The 16,164-nt window shown below is 50.0% G+C and overlaps 1 protein-coding gene across 1 annotated transcript; it reads right to left on the reverse strand.

Annotated features, from left to right (window-relative positions):
- Positions 1–1,776: 1,776 nt before the first annotated feature.
- On the reverse strand, positions 1,777–4,461 carry LOC128825373 (uncharacterized). Its single transcript, XM_054007833.1, has 2 exons — positions 4,320–4,461; positions 1,777–3,404 (listed from the first exon to the last, which is right to left on the reverse strand). Exons 1-2 carry the CDS (start codon positions 4,432–4,434, stop codon positions 2,497–2,499), a joined length of 1,023 nt encoding a protein of 340 aa, XP_053863808.1. The 5' UTR covers positions 4,435–4,461; the 3' UTR covers positions 1,777–2,496.
- Positions 4,462–16,164: the final 11,703 nt, after the last annotated feature.

Genomic DNA, 16,164 nt, shown 5'->3' on the forward strand with positions numbered 1-16,164 from the left:
TGGAAGAGGAGAGGTTTAATTCTCTTCCTTTATTTCTAAGCAGTCACAGCACTTTGAAAGAAGAGCCCTACGTGGTCACAGAATTAATACAACCCCTTGCCATGGGTCATCATTTGGGACAGACCCCAGGACCAACGGCTGCAGAAAACAGGCCTCTACAGTTTGCACAAAAGTACCAATGCCACTGATTGATAGCAGTAGCAGGTTCTTATTCTCTCTGTGGATCAGCACTATTGTGTGAGGCATTGGCCAATTAGAAATGGTCACAGGACACAGTGGCACATTCTGCTTCTTCTAAGCCACTCTACAGCTCGATTTGGTTATTCTACCACTCAGTTGCCCTCAAAACACACCACCCTTTCCAGGCTTAATGATCACGTCCTTTTCAATAGTCCATCTGCATCCAGGCTGCCCATCTCCTGAACACGTAGAACAATAGGACTAAAAACTATCTATTTATGGTATTGCAAATGGTGCTTTTCTCATTTAATTACCTAGTCACCTGATGCTGCTGCAAGTCAATGGAATTACGCCAGGGATGAATTTGCTCCATTGTATGGGTACCTCTAATGCAAGTTAGCACATGGCACCAGGGAGAGTTCTCATGCTATCAGCAAATTATCTCATTCAGGGGAACAGATGCCAGAATGACTTAGCTTGATCAGAACTCTGATTGTCATCCACGTTCCCTTTCTAGATTCTCCCCCTCCCCCACACACACACACCCACATCTGCTTCCACAACCCCATGCACAGGACAGCAGTTTGGGGACTCTGTGGTTTTGATCAATTGAGACTAATTCTAGCCATTATCCATCCCCATCACCGCCCCAACATTCACACTGCATGAACTCCAGGGCTCGAGGCATGAGCTAAAAATGGAATCCTAAGGAGGTGCTCCTCTCATAAATCTAATTTCAGCTGCCTGTAGAACTAAGCCATACCTTACCTCAATGGCAGCCTTTCAGCTGTTGGATTACTTACTGCTCTTCTAGTTTAATAGTTTACGGTCCCAATTCGTTTCCAATGAAGCACGACAGATCAAAGATTAATCGCCCAAGATGGACCACAGCCAGCCCTGTCTAGCCAGGAGCCATGCTTTCCTTTTGTAGCAGGAGAAATTTAAAGGTGCTTAGAGAACACAATCAATCATTGCCAAACGCCGGCAAGATTGGACAAAGCAAACGGCTCATTGGCAGCTAGTAGACCTTAGCATTAATTGCTTAAGAGTTTGCAGAATTGCTGCAGAGAGATGGACGGCAAGGATAGCATAACAGATTAATTGCTCTGACTTATCACCTTTGCAAAGAAAGCTGCACCCATAACTTTGGCAGCGCGGCATCCTGAAAACTCCCTGTGGAAAGAGGCAGGGTGTGCGTGACAAGGGCTGGATGAAGTAAGAACTGGCCCAAACCTCAAACCAAATCCTTAAGGTTTGGAAGAGTTTTGTTAGCCTCCTATGGCCCCTTTCACCCAATCAAACGGCATCAGTACAACCCTGGAGATAGGGAAGTATTATGAGCTTCCATTTTGCAGATGAGAAACAAAGGCATAGAACCCAGCAGTCCTGAATCCTGCCCCTCCACCCAATTTCACCAGTCATCAGCATCCACTGGTTCCAGTCCACACACACTTACCATCAAGCCATCAGACATTCTCATGCTTAGCAAGACCTATCGCCCTGAGACTGTATAGAGACCAAGGGAAGAAGAAAAGCTTCCCAAGAGGAGGAGCGGAGGCATTGTTTAAAAAAGAATTTTATTGTATGTCCCCCTGTCGCAGCCCTTCTCCCGCCACAAAGCAGCATTATCCACCAAGCAAGACACATCCTGCGAATTTCTGTCCCGCCTCCTTCCAGAGGTGGAAAGTCCCTAGGAGTTCTGTACAGTCACAGGGCCAGCCCCTCAGCTGACGTTAATGGATGTAGATCCGTGGACTTCAATGGCGTGTGACAGATTTACAGCAGCTACAGAGTCAGCCCACATTGTTCATCGGCATCACTTGTTCTCATGGTGCGTTTCAAAAGCAGTGAAGCAGAGTCTTGTCAGACTGAGTAGTCAAAGGTCTGACTCCCACAGACACTTCCCTGCCTCGTTGTGATCCTCAGGAAAGCTGGAATAAAAGCAACAGCTTGCTAGCAGAGTCCTGAGCCAAGGCACCAGCTGTGCCAAGTCTGGAGAACGGGGCTTCTGGAGAGCAGGACCAAGAATGGTGAAGACCATTGGTTGTCCAGGTTTGAATTCCAAGAGAGGAAGAGGTGACAGTTGTATCCACTGCTCTGCCAAGCTTCACACAGCCTGTTAGGCTGTTTTAACCTGTGACATGCTGTACCGTTCACAGGCAGGCCCATGATAGTATCATCATATGGTCGCACCCAGCATGTTCAAAGAGCTAAACAGGGTCCCCTTTTTAAAAGGTGTCATATCTTGGGCATGAGAGGTACAGCCAGACCCAATGACGGTGGCTCCTGAAGGCATGCCCAGTAGATCACCTATCTTCAGCAAATAAAACCACCTTCCAGATATGGTTCAGGCCTTATGACGAGCACAGGTAGGCTCCTAGCTGTGGCCCACAACTTGTTCGGTACCCTGCCCGTGCGATAGATGCTGTTTAAAATATCGGACACGATGCTGGATGTCAAGTTGTGCAGGGAATTTTCTCCAGCCTGGACCGTGCTGTTCATCAGGAGGGCAAGGGTGGTCTCGGTGGCAAAGGGGCTCCCATCGAATGAGCGCTGTATGGCCACAGTCATGCCATAAGGTGCAAACTTCTCCCTCTCATAAATAATGGAGAGGTATGTCCCAGCCTCTGGGTACCCTCCCCAAGGCAACTGAGTACTCTTGTAGTCTAGTATTTGGACTCTCACTGAATGAGGCAGACCTTGTCCTGTGGCCAGCAAGGAAAGGGTCCATTTTGAGAGACAAAAGAGCGTATTCCTCACCTCCCCCAGCCCAACAGCCACCAAAGAGACCCCAAACCCCTCAGGATGGTCAGCCCAACGCAGGTCACTCACGCTGCGCTGGAGGGCGCGCCATGTCGTTTCCGGCTGGCTTGGGAAGAGAAGACGAAATGGGCTGAGTTTATAGTCCAGTGAACAAACTCCATTGGAGCTGAGGGCCCTGCAGTGGTTAAAGGGCACTTGGCCAGGATTGCCGTAAACCAGGAAGAGAGAGACAAGGATAAAAACAAGGCACAAGATGCCTGCAAGTCTGACAGATGGCAAGAAGTCAGAGTCTTCTGGCCTCAGAGAAACAGGCTCGGAGGATGCAGAGGGAACTTGCCTTTCTCTGGATTCCATCTCCACTTGGTTCCTGGGCTCACACAGGGATGCTGGCATGTTCAGATAGTGGCAACAGCTTTTCTCAGATGGCTCCTTCTCAGGTGGCAGGACTTGGTCTTCTACTGCTGGAAGCAAAAAAAAAAAAATAAGAATACCATCAGCCAGATGGCAGCTTGAGGGATGCAAGAGGCAGTGGGCCCAGTCCATCCTCCATTAGCTGGTTTTACGTTGAAGTCACTGGAGCTAGACGAGGCTAAGACTGATGTAATGGAGTGGCGGGGCTCAGCTCTCATGCCTGGTGACAGGACAGGGAACCAGGGGATTGGAGTTCTATTCCAAGATTCAAGTTATTCCCTATCTCCCAGGGCGATTCCTTCATGCTTGCAAAGCTGTTCAAATTTGAGGAGTGCCGTGGTTTGTGAGGGCATCCCTAAATCAAGGGGAATAACCCTAATCCATTCAAATACTCTACACTGAAGTTATTGGCAAATAAACACTTCCATGACTGGGGGGAGTCCGGGGTGGGAAAGGAAGGGACAGGGAGGAGAGGCAGCAGCAAGAATCTAGTGACTTTGGAGGGGAGTTCCAGAGACAAGGCTACTCCTGGAGGAGAAGAAAATCTACAGCCTTTGTGTGTGCATGCACACAAACACACACATACTTGCACTCTCTCTCCCTCCGCACCCAGGTTCACCCCTACACTGAAAATACACCAGCCACGCTTGATCTTGAATGAGGGACAGGCAAGATTGTTAAGAAACTCTGTAGAAACAGGTGGCTGATACGGCAACAGAACACTCCTCAGGGCAGAGACTTGGCCCATTTTCGGCATGGTATAAATAATAGTGGTAGAAGAAACAATGACACATTGGTTACATCAGTTAGCTTTTTGCTACCTAAGTAACATGAACTAATAACAGTTTTTCTCCAATATGAGCTATGACTTAAACCACATTTGTTTATGTTACCAACATCGGGCTCAACGTCTCTCTGGGATGGACAGCTGTTTGCAAGCTAGGGCTAAAGGCAATGCCACTTACTTTCACCTTGGAGCACAGACATCCTTGAGGCCGGTCCCAACACAGCTGCAGGTTCCGTACAGAGCTTCTCTGAGCCACTTGCACTCCTGACTTTCCCACGGCTGCTGCTTATCATTTGTGAAGGGGCTGAAGAATCAGTCACATTGAGAGGCCTGGCTGCAGCAGAAGGATGGCACAGTGACCCAAACATGCCACTGCTAAGTGCCCAGTGTGGATGGTTTATGGCCAGTCATTTGGCAACCTTGCAGGACTTTTCTTGTTCCTGGTCCCCAGCTGCCAGATATAAAGCTTGGTATAAAGACAGTACAATATTGTGGAAGAGTTGTGTGCTGGCTGGTCTAGATGTGTTACCAATCCAGACACCCTCTAAGAGGTGTGGCTTCTTCCAGAGTGGGGGAAGGACCCAGCTATCTAGGAACGGAGGGTGGAGGGTGTGTTTCCAGCCAGTGGGGAAGGCAAAGTTGTTTTGAAGTCAGCAGGAGGAGGAGCTGTCTCCAGGCCTTCTTACAGATTTAAAAATTCTATTAAAGCTAATGTTAAAAGAATTATATAATACATCGGTTGAGAAAAGAGTGTCTGTACATCTGGGACTAGTGCTTAGATTAAAAACAAACTTTGTGTTTGTGGATAAAGTCATAAGACACATCCAGTGCATAATCAGCAATAATCCAAACGTAGGTGAATGAATTTAAGAATAGAGTTTAGATATTTAGCATCCATGCATTTGGGTACATTATTCATTAAAGAAGTTATACAGAGAGGTGGTGGCGGAAAGCAAAATATATCAATGAGTGAAGATTGTCCCTCAGTAATTGAGAATTTAGGATTGGTTGTCCATTTAGAGAAAAAACAGTCCCTCAGGAAAGTATTTGAGTTACTTTCCCGACTGCACTTCTCTAAGTACATGTTCTGTTTACTGCTTTCAAATCCATGTCGTCATTCCAGGGACTTTTCTTGCATGTGCTACCCCACCAAGGAGACCATGAGGTTATGCAGCAATAGAAATGCAAGAAGAGGAAACAAGATTAGAGCAGAAACTAGAGATGGGTCCCAGACAGGGCTGGCTCCTGGGTTTTTGCCGCCCCAAGCAGGCAAAAATTAAAAAAAAAAAAAAAAAAAAGCCGCGATCGCGATCTGCGGTGGCAATTCGGCGGGAGGTCCTTTGCTCTGAGCGGGAGTGAGGGACCCTCTGCCGAATTGCCGCTGAATACCTGGACGTGCCGCCCCTCTCCGAAGCGGCCGCCCCAAGCACCTGCTTGGCAAGCTGGTGCCTGGAGCCGGCCCTGGTCCCAGACCCACCCCTGAATCCAAACTCACAGAGCTTCCGGGATGTCAAAAATCCAATTCTACATCCAGCCTCCTTCCCATGGAGCCTGGACAGAAGACACGTGTGCGCTCCTGTTGTTACTCTGCTTCCAGCAGGTTGGAACAGATATTCCCAGGGTTAGCAGGCGCCTTGTGCCAGCAGCATTCAGAGATTGCTCAACAGTTGTCGTTAAATCGAGGCTGTCTGGGAGGCTCAGAGATTGTATTGTGCAATGAATATGGAAGATAGCTGTATTGATTTAATGAATTTTATATAACACGTGTGCGTTTGGCAGCTATGGTGTTGCTGGCTAATGGGTAACTAAAGAGTTAAATCAGTCTTAGTTTTTGCAGGTACCTAGAATCCATGGCGATACACAGCCCCAGTGACCAGCACTCAGACAATGGAGGGGATAGCTCCTTTTGGGGGGTGGGGAGACCAGTTTGAAACTCCAGGGCTTTTCAGGTGGGAACTCTGAAACAAAGGGCTTGCAAGCTGTTAAAAGCAGAGCCTTCGAGGAGACTGGGAGAGACAGAAGGTCTGCAGAAGAGTCAGGAGAACAGAGGGCATGGGGGTGACACATCAGGAAGAAGTTTTGTTTCAAAGTTTCCCATGAAACCGACGTTTAGCAGCATTGACATTTTCCAATCCTGCAAGGGGGGGGGGGGGGGAGAGGGAATTGGTTTAAATGAAACCTTGTTTTTCGGTGGGAAGAACTTCCCAGATGGAGAATTTCAGCCAGCTGTACTGTCCCTTCCAGCATTCCCAGGTGATATTTGGGGAACTCACCCTCCCTTCAGCTGGGGATTCTCAGCCTGATGCTATGGTAGGCCAGAACATTTCCAGAACAGAACACGCCGAATTTGTGTTGGGGTTCTGGAACACAGACTGCACACCTCTTTTTTTCCTTCCACTCAGGACACCACCTGAATCCAAGTGCATCAGGGTACTACACCAGTCATGGAGGGCCCCAGCCCGCAAGAGACGGGAGGGAGGATGTCAAATGATTGCATCACATGTGGTGCTCAGCTTGTGTGGCGTTCCGTTACTGTGCCAACGGGAACTATATAAGTGTGTAGATGGAAGCAAGGGTAGAAGATGGGCATTTGGGCTTGTGGAGACCCGCTGGTGGTGTGGTGACAGGATGGTCCTCAGCACACAGCAACGGTGTGGAGGACAGAGCTACATTGACCATCAAGGCAGCAGAGGTGTGGAAAGGCAAGAGAGCTGTATCACCACCATAGGAACATCTTAGAGTATGTATTACTGCCTGTGCCCCCGAAATACCAACCCTCACACCTCCATCTACCCCAGAAAAGGCTGACAGAGAAAGGAGACCCTGGTGGCCAGTGAGGGGGACATTCATAAGGAGCAGGCTCCCAAATACACAGACCTTTTTCCCATTGCTGTAAACTGAAACATCTCCCACCCCGAATGGCACAGACAACGGGAACAGCAGCTCTGGGGACAACACAGCACGGGGGTCAGAGAGGGGACCACAAGTCTTGAGGGCTTCTGAGTCATTCCCAGCTTCTGAGATCTTTCAAGGCTGCCTTGAAAGATCTTTCAACTGGAGCCAGACCGGCCCATTGCCAAGGCTCACAGGGATTGGGAAATTTGCTCACTGATGGCCAGATTAAATCAACGGGTATGGAATCAGGTCCAGAGGGGAAGTCATAGGTAGTGGAGATGGTGAAAGACCCATTAGGCTATTTATTCCACCACAAGTAGCCGAAGGCAACGTGCCCGCTGTTTCCATACATTCCCAGGGCTTTGTTGCACTAGGGACCCCAAAACGCTCTCTTTCACGCCTGCATTTTACTCAGATACCAGGGAAGGTGGTGTTAACTTGGCATCATAGAGTCGGGTGGAGCTAGGCTGTCCAGCTAAGACATTTCCCCTTCCACTAAATTTCTGCATGGCCGAGGCCCAACCAGGGAGTGGGGGAAGATTCAGAATCCAGAGGGACATTGGGACCCAGCTGAAGCATGCAGCACTGGAATCAAATCAGTACATACGTCCTCCCGCCGCCCTGCCTGCCGCCCCCAGGCAGCACTCTGAGATTAGAACAGATAACAGAGAGAGGGCCAGCGAGCACGAGTACTGCCTGAGGACCATGCCTCGACCACTGGGCAGCCACCAGTAGCACATTCACAGAGCAGATGGGATGTTTTTACTCATCTCTCTTCTGAAAAGGCTGACACGAGGTCAACAGGAGGAAGAGAGAAAAAAAAATTACATGGTGGGAGGATGGGGTAGAGTCAGCTGAAGGAACCAGGCCCTGTTTGTACAGGGAAGTGGAACAAGATGCTTCCAAGAACTGGGTTCCTTCAAGATTTGTCCCTAGGTCCGGGGAGTTCACACTCACCCCTGAAGGTGAATTTCCCTTTAGCATGACAAGTTCAAGGACAAAATTAATCTCTCCTCAGTGAAGACAGGTTTGCAGCTAGCCCCTAATTTCCAGCATAAATCAAACAGCACCTGTGACCGCAGGCCTAGAAGAACATCCCCTGTCTATGAGGGGATGCTACACAGAGTCAGCGTGCCTGTTAAGGACTCACCTGCATTGCCCACTGACACATTCCCGCTCAGGAACACACCAGCCCCCCGGACCCCATTCCTGGGATACAGGCACCCTGCACCCTCCAGTACCTGCTTTTAAGGATGATTTGGGGCCTGTGTAAAGTCGCAGCTTGGCAGGAAGTTCCTTTACCCGGAGAAGCATGTGGAAACTACTTCTTTTTCCATGCTGTTCCCAGGAAACCATCACAGTTTCCCTGAGGGACATTTGTGCAGCCCAGGGTTTTTCCTGGGGGGGATGGGGGGGGGGGACAGCTTCACTCTGCAACATCGTTTACAAAAAAAAAGTGCGTTGGGGCAAGTGTTGATGCCAGAATTATTCTTCACCCAACCAAGCTAAAATTCAGAATTGCAGAAGCTAGAGTGGGAGTCAAAATGGCTCCATTTTCACTGACAAATTGACCTAATTTGGAGCCAAACGCCATTTCATGGGGGTTTGTTGGTTTGTGTGTGCGCACGCTATGTCTCTGACTCTCAGGGAATGTGTGTGCTGTGAACTCTGCCACACAGCTCCCAGTCAGTCAGCTTCTGGTAACCTGCAACAACAGCTTCCTAGGACACCAGCAGAAAAGTTGTCAGACCAGCTCTGCCTGCAACTTTGCAGGAGCCGGGCAGGTTTGCAGTGACTGAGTTCTGAGAAAGGGGGAGAGTTAGACACACTCCAGGCTGAGTGGAGCAATCCACCCAGAGATACAGGGGCCAGGAGACAGGGTTTAAAGTGAGTTCTTGGTTCCCAATGGAAACACCAGACAGCCAGCTCCGTTACAGTAAGGCACTTCCAGCTACATTCAGAACCACATCCACAGCTCAGACCCATCTTTTGATAACAGGCCCATGGAGATGGCTTACCTGAGCCTGTAAACCCATGGAACATCTCTCCCCCATCATATCCACTCTCCAGCTGGGACCCACACTTATGTTATAAAAATCTCAGTTATTTTAGAAGGAGTGGGGAATAGAAAGAATTGGCCCAATACAGTGTTGTATGAGGACATTAACCTAGTTTTCTCAAACCATCCTTGTAGTTAAATCACTAGACATGGACTCAGGTTACCTGGGATCAATTCCCAGCTCTGACACCGATTACCTGCATGACCTTTGGCAAATCGTTTAGCTTATCTGTGCATCATAGAATCATAGAATATCAGGGTTGGAAGGGACCTCAGGAGGTCATCTAGTCCAACCCCCTGCTCAAAGCAGGGCCAACCCCAAACAGATTTTTGCCCCAGATCCCTAAATGGCCCCCTCAAGGATTGAACTCACAACCCTGGGTTTAGCAGGCCAATGCTCTAACCACTGACTATCCCTCCCCCCATCAGTTTCCCCCACCTGTAAAACAGGGGCTAATACTCAGCTAGCAGAGATGCTAGGAGGATACATTCAGTAGTGGCTGTATGGTGCTTAGGTACCATAGCAACAAACCCATAAATAAGGCAAACAAAATCTCCTGTCAGACCCAGCCTACACTGCAAACTCCTCGGCAGGCCTGCTGAGCCAAGACCCCTCTTCCTTACACCAGTTTTACACCTTTGATTTCAGAGGAGTTACTCCTGAATGAGAGAAGCAGGCTGTGTTTCCTTAACCTCCCTGTGAAGCATCATACATAGCCCTGGCACTGTGTACAGGCACGTACCAATGAGCTAGAACTCACATTCCCCAGCATTTAGAGCAGGCACTAAACTTAATGCCCTGGTTTTAAAGAGACCTTGAGGAGAGGTGGAGCCAGGGGCAACCAAGAGGAAAACTTTAGGCCCTTCAGCTATTCATTGGAGGCAGTGAGGGAAACACAGTCAATCCAGGACCAGAGGGTCCACCAGAGAAATGAGAGATGTAGATATTTACCTCATTCTCCTCCACCACAGGCTGACTCCAAGGACAACAACCCACACAGCTCCTCATCCTACAGACTTCCTCAACCACTCAATTAAGCTCAGACAGGTGATGATTTCCTCAGGTGTGTGGCCACCTGAAACCCTTCTCCTCCTGGAGGCAAGGTCTCCTCTTGGTCCTAACACCCACCTCATCCCTCTCTTTGTTGTTTGGAGGCCAACCCCTCTCTGGGAGACTGGTGGGTTCAAGGAGTGCCAGTCAAAGATATCTTCCTGCCAAAGTATTTTCTTGCCATTGGGGGTCCTGTCTGACATCAACCCATGGATTTGCATAGAGACCCCCCAGCTGTGGGCATTCTATCCTCAGAATATTTAAGAGTCTCTTTCAACAGGAAAAATATATGAGTATTTGCCTTTCATCTGAGGCTGACAAAGTGCTTTACATGCAGTAATAAATGACACCTCCCAACCCAAGTGGGTGGACAAAGCAATTTCATTAGCCACATTTTACAGACAGGGAAACTGAGGCATGGAGCGGAGAGGCAATTTGCCTGAGGTCACCCATGGCACAGCTGGGAATACAACCCAGTCCTCGGTCCCCTGTTCTAACCCTTCAATGAACTATTTCTGCAGTGTTGATATACGAGTGTAATTTATTGACCTCGCCTATAACAGAGTCAGTAGGTGTACCCAGCTTCATCTGTGCCAACAGGAACCCTGGCATCAGAGCGGGTAACAACATACAAAGTACTCAGAGGGTTCTAGGGTGACCAGACAGCAAGTGTGAAAAATCGGGATGGGGGTGGGGGGCAATAGGAGCCTATATAAGAAAAAGACCCAAAAATTGGGACAGTCCCTATAAAATCCGGACATCTGGTCACCCTAGAGGGTTCTCACTGAGACATAGAGAGCTACATTTTTTTAAAGCACAGCTCTGCAACTCGTGCATTTGTGTGCTTACAGGGGCGTGCGAAATGGGTGATTGTGCATACAACCATGGGCATGCCCGGATGCCAGATTCCAGCACACAGTTCGGTTAGTCTGCGTGCACCCCCTGGGCCTCCGGGTACAAACATTTGGCCCGTCACATCAAGGTTATAGATTCCTGCAACATCCCCAAGATCTTTATAGGAGATGGCATGTCAGAGCACAGCACAGAGCTGGTCTCTGATCACAAGTGGGAAGCTGATGCTATCCAGCACTGGGCTCCCCAACACAGTCACAGAACAGCAATGTTCTGAGAGCGTCTGTGTAGAGCAGACAGTGTCCATTTGGTTAGAGAAGCCTGTAATAAGTGATATAATAGCTGTCAGCCCCCTCTATCGATAGCTCAAAGCACGGTACAGGCTGCACGCTGGTATATAAAGGATCGTATGATTTCCCAAGTTATTGGAAGTGCCTTAAATCAAGACAAAGAGTCAAAAGTGAGGTTCAAGACTATGAGTTTGATTGATCCTCTCTGCACTGCATCATGGGTATCCACACACCAACCTGTCAGTGTAATACGCGCCATCCTGGTCAGCGCTGGGAAAGTCAACCCAGGACTTCCAGAGCTAAACCATGAGCTGCTACAGCATCAGCTAAAGGACACAGTCCCCACGCTAGCAGCTGCAGGCCACTCATATGCACTGTGGCTCAGACACAGCAGGGGACGTATAACCAGGAGTGCTCCTTGCCATTTTGCAGGCCCAGGTGGAAAATGGTTTTGGGCCCCTGCCCTTTAGTGGTGGAGCAAACAACAAAGAAAATATCACTCAGCTTGTCAATCAGCCAGGGGGTGGGAGTTGCAAAAGCCAGCTAATTAGCAGAGCAGAAACGTCTGCCCCATCAGACAGGAGAAAAAAACAAAAAAACCCAAATGGCACAATACTACATCATCCCCTGCAACCACCCAACTCACCCACACCGGCCTGTAACACAACTGGAGAGTGGGCTATGCCAGCAGGGAGTAGACTCAGCACACAGCATGGGATGGCTTCTCAGGAGGTGACTCTCCCCCTTGGTTGTTCAATAGTCCTGGTCAGGAACATGGAGGGATGTTGCCTAAACAGTACAAATCACTCCCATCTGGCATGAAATGCAGCCACCTCTGGGGCAGAACACAACAGGAATTCCATGACAACGTGAGTCAAGACAACAGTCTTCAGAAAGAGGCTGGGGAGAATAACTTCTCCGACTGATGCTGTGAAGGGAGTTTGAGGAGACAGGATGCACTGTAGAACTGGGCAAATTTACAAGCACTTTATTTCCGCGACATTCACAGTTTTCCAAAACCTGTAAAAATCAACTGCCAGTGATCATTTCCTGAGTCCCCAGCCCACCCAAGTAAGGCAGCACTCGTGCAAAGAGGCTGCCGCCATCCTTGCCCCGGCTCAGCACAGAAATAAACAAGAACAAATATGTGGCTGGCCTAGACACGCAGAACGAAGTGGGTGTGACACTAACCAGTTACACAGTAATCATCTACCTTGGAATTTGGGCACTGCTGGGAGCCATGGACTGCACACAGCCAGCTCGCCCCGAGCGGGAGTCGGTTCCATCATTCAAAGGTTTAAGTGAACAGATAAAGTCATGCTTTCCCATGCACATGCAGCAAATACAATCTGATCTGGGAACGTACAATCACAGAAGGAGCCCCTGGCTAGGGGATTTTAGATGATCCACTCACCAAGGAGATTATTATCTGTAGTACAAGAGGGCCTAGAGACTCCAGTTGAGATCAGGGCCCCATCATGCCAGGCAGACACACAGCGAGAGACAGTCTCTGTCCAAAGAGTGTAGAGGCTAAATAGACAAGAGGTGGGACGGGACAGGGAGGTGAAGTGATTCCCCTAAGATGATCAGTGACGGCTGAGAATGCAGCCCCAGTCTGCTAGTGTCTAGGCCACGGGTTTAGTTGTAACACTGACAGACCCCAGTTGTTGGTGGGCAGGATTGAACCTGGGACCTCTCAAGCGAAATGCCATGAGTCTCTACTGCATGAGCTAAAAGCCACGTGGCCCTTAGCTAAAGCTGTAGCAGGCTCATTAATCTCTAAGGGGTCTCAGTGTCACTCCATGGGACAGAACACCACACCCAGGAGATGTGTGGGTTACATAGTCATCACACCACTCCCAACTCAACCCCATCAGCTGCAGCAACTTACTCACCCCCGCACAGCACTTGTTCAACACCCTGGGAATGGATGTGGCCCGGCATAAAGATTTGGAGGTTTTGTTGCCAGCGCTTTGGTGGGAGGGCATCAGGAGCACAGCAGGACTAGCACTCGCTGAGTGCTAATGGGCCAGTGGGCTGAGGAAACCCCTGATCTCCCAAGGATGACGAGCCGTGATTTTTCTTGCTTAAATGGAAATAGTTTTCCCCCCATGAACAGCCCAGCTTCCCTCTGCTTGTCACACCCTGCTTCTGTCTCTGCACATACAAGCCCTCACAGATCTTTGTTTTGCAGCCAACCTGACATCTGCTCAGGCCGATACCTGAACGGCACAAACCAGACACATGCAGAGTTCAGAGCCAGTTATCCCACGTGCCGCTGGGATGTTTGAAACAGGGGCTTTGCTTTCGCCTCCTCTTGGCAACCTAAAAGCTCAAATCGCTGCTGATAGCTGCTAACCCCACTGCTACACTTGGGCTTTGCTTCATCGCATGCCCTTTGGCCAGTGCCCGTTCCCTTCTCCTGGGATGGATCCAATTCTAATGCAGTGCCAACCAGTGCCAGCCTGGCAGACAGTACTGAGAACCAAGTGCAGTTACTGCCTGTAGCCAAGAGATGGCAGTGTAACTATACCCTTTGAAACGCTGCCTTTTCTCCCTGGGGTGGCCCAGACTTCAGGCAGAAGGCTTCCCAAGTTGTGGTGAGTTCAGATGCATCAGACACAAAAGATATTCACCATCAAAGCAGGTTTTTAAATTTCACATGGTGAATCTGGCTGCTGCTTGCCTCTCTCTAGGAGTTTATTGCCTTTGCATTTGGTTAAACGGCCTGAGGAAAAGGCCCTTTAGCTTTATAGCAGAGCCGGATAAACGACCAGTGGTCCTGATCACAGAGAGGAGTTAATTGGCATCTACCCATCCGTGTTTGTCAAGGATCAGCTTCTGCTTTCAATGTCAAATCAGGGTAATGAAGAGCACAACCCAGCCTGAGAATGTTACATTAGAGCAGAGAGTCCCTAGTGGGGTTTCAAAGCCATGTGGTCAGAACATGTGGCTTTGCCAGATTCTTCCTCCTAACTGGCCACGTGCTGCTACTGGGGGTCCATGCTGACAGGGTCGTACCCTGGGCAATTTTCAGATGAGCTGCACTGTGGCCTCGGGTTCCAAACTCCCCTGGCGCTCTGAGCTCTCTTCCTTCAGGGAAATCTGACACCTGAGCGCCTGAGTCAAAGGTAATGTCCCAGCACGACTCTGACTCCAAATAAAATCTGCTTATACAGCCCTGATGCGCCCAGGGCTCTGTGTGTGCACAAGAGAAACCGGCTCAGACAGTCTCCTGGGGCAGAGAGCCACCCCCTCAGTGACTCCTCGGGCTGCTGTGGGAACGGCATTGAGAGGGGTCCAAAGGGGGCCCTCCATCCCAGGCCTCACTGTACTATCCCCGGGCTTGGAAGGATTCGGGAAATGTCGATTTCAGCCTACACACTCGAACCAACAGAAAGAAATATTTCCATGGAGAACTCTTGACATTTGCAGCTAATCAAAAGGAGACAGATTTGCTTGAGAACCTGACATTTGATTTAAGGAACTTTACTATATCTATTCAGACATGTGATGGTGACTATTGGTGATTTACCAGCTCTTAAGCTTTCACTTTTGAATCTCAACCCCTACTGTCATTAAATAATTATTGTGACCCCCCCCAACTGCCTGATGCTCCCCCCATAATTGCCCACAACTGTGAACGTTTAAATAGATAAATATTAAAAATACAGTTACAAGGAACCACAGATTTTAGCTGTCAAAATTACTAAAAAATGGAAATCCACCAAGCCCAACTCTGCTCCCAGAGTTGCACCTGCCCAGATAACCTCTTGTCACAGGCTGAGTCCCTCAACGACAAAGTGTATCATTGGCCCTGGTACAAGCTAGATCCTCCCTCCATGATCTCAGATCTGGTTCCCCACCAGAAGAGCCACTCCTGCACGTTTCTGCAAGTTCATCCCACCATCACAGTCCCCTCATCCCAATCCCCAAACCCTGGGGAGGCTGGAGCCAGGGTGGAAACCAGCTGCAACGTCTGGATCCGGAGCCAAACTTCCCCAAGGTCTGGGATGGCTGGCTGCGAGGTTGTGGTTAGGGCCCTTCGCTACTGATCCTGGCCGGGGAGCTGGAGGGTGACACCTGAGCAGCCAGGGCCAGTCGTGCCTGGGTCCCTGCTTCACTGCCCTTCATAGGAACGAGTCTTCCAGAAGGCATTTGCTGGACGGACTGGTTCCCGGGGACGAGGTTTGCCCTCGATCCTGCAGGCCCCTGACGATGCAGGATTGCTGTGCTCCAGTGCGTGTGAGCAGAGGGCACGGTCAGGGAGATGTTAGAGACCCTCAGTGCTGTGTGCTAGCGGGTCTCAGCCCCGTGCTCCCTGCCTAGCCGGGACACAGGGTAATGAAGCAGCGGGATGGGAAAGGAGCTTGTCTGGAGACAAGGGCTCCAGTGAGATCCTGATCACACTAAGCACGCACTTAGCTACCCGCTCCCCTCTCAGCCCTGCCACCAGCCACCAGGAGTACCCCCATTACTGTAGGAACAGGTCCCGCCCGGCTCATCGCTCCGGATCTCGGCCTTTCAGTTTGTGCTTGTGACCAGAGCTCCCCCGGAGCCATGCGGCTGCACCGGCCGTACCCCGACAGAGGCACCATGTGCCCTGGTGAAGGTGCTGTGCCCAAGCAGGGGGCATGCCAGGCTCCCCTTGCCACATCCAATATGGAACGTGCCACCCTCCCCTTGCTATGCCCCAGGGGGCATGCCAGCTGTCCCTGGCCATGTGACGCCCCGGGGAGTTTCCCTCCCCTTCTCTCTGTCTCAGAGGGTTCTAGGGTGGAGGACAGAGTGGGATGGGGTGGCGGTTGGGGTGGGTTGAGGGGGGGGTGATTATTTCCCTGTCACTCGTTCACATTTCCTGGCCCCAGCCAGCTTC

Source organism: Malaclemys terrapin, chromosome 17 (assembly GCF_027887155.1).
Source record: "Malaclemys terrapin pileata isolate rMalTer1 chromosome 17, rMalTer1.hap1, whole genome shotgun sequence".
NCBI lineage: Eukaryota > Metazoa > Chordata > Testudines > Emydidae > Malaclemys > Malaclemys terrapin.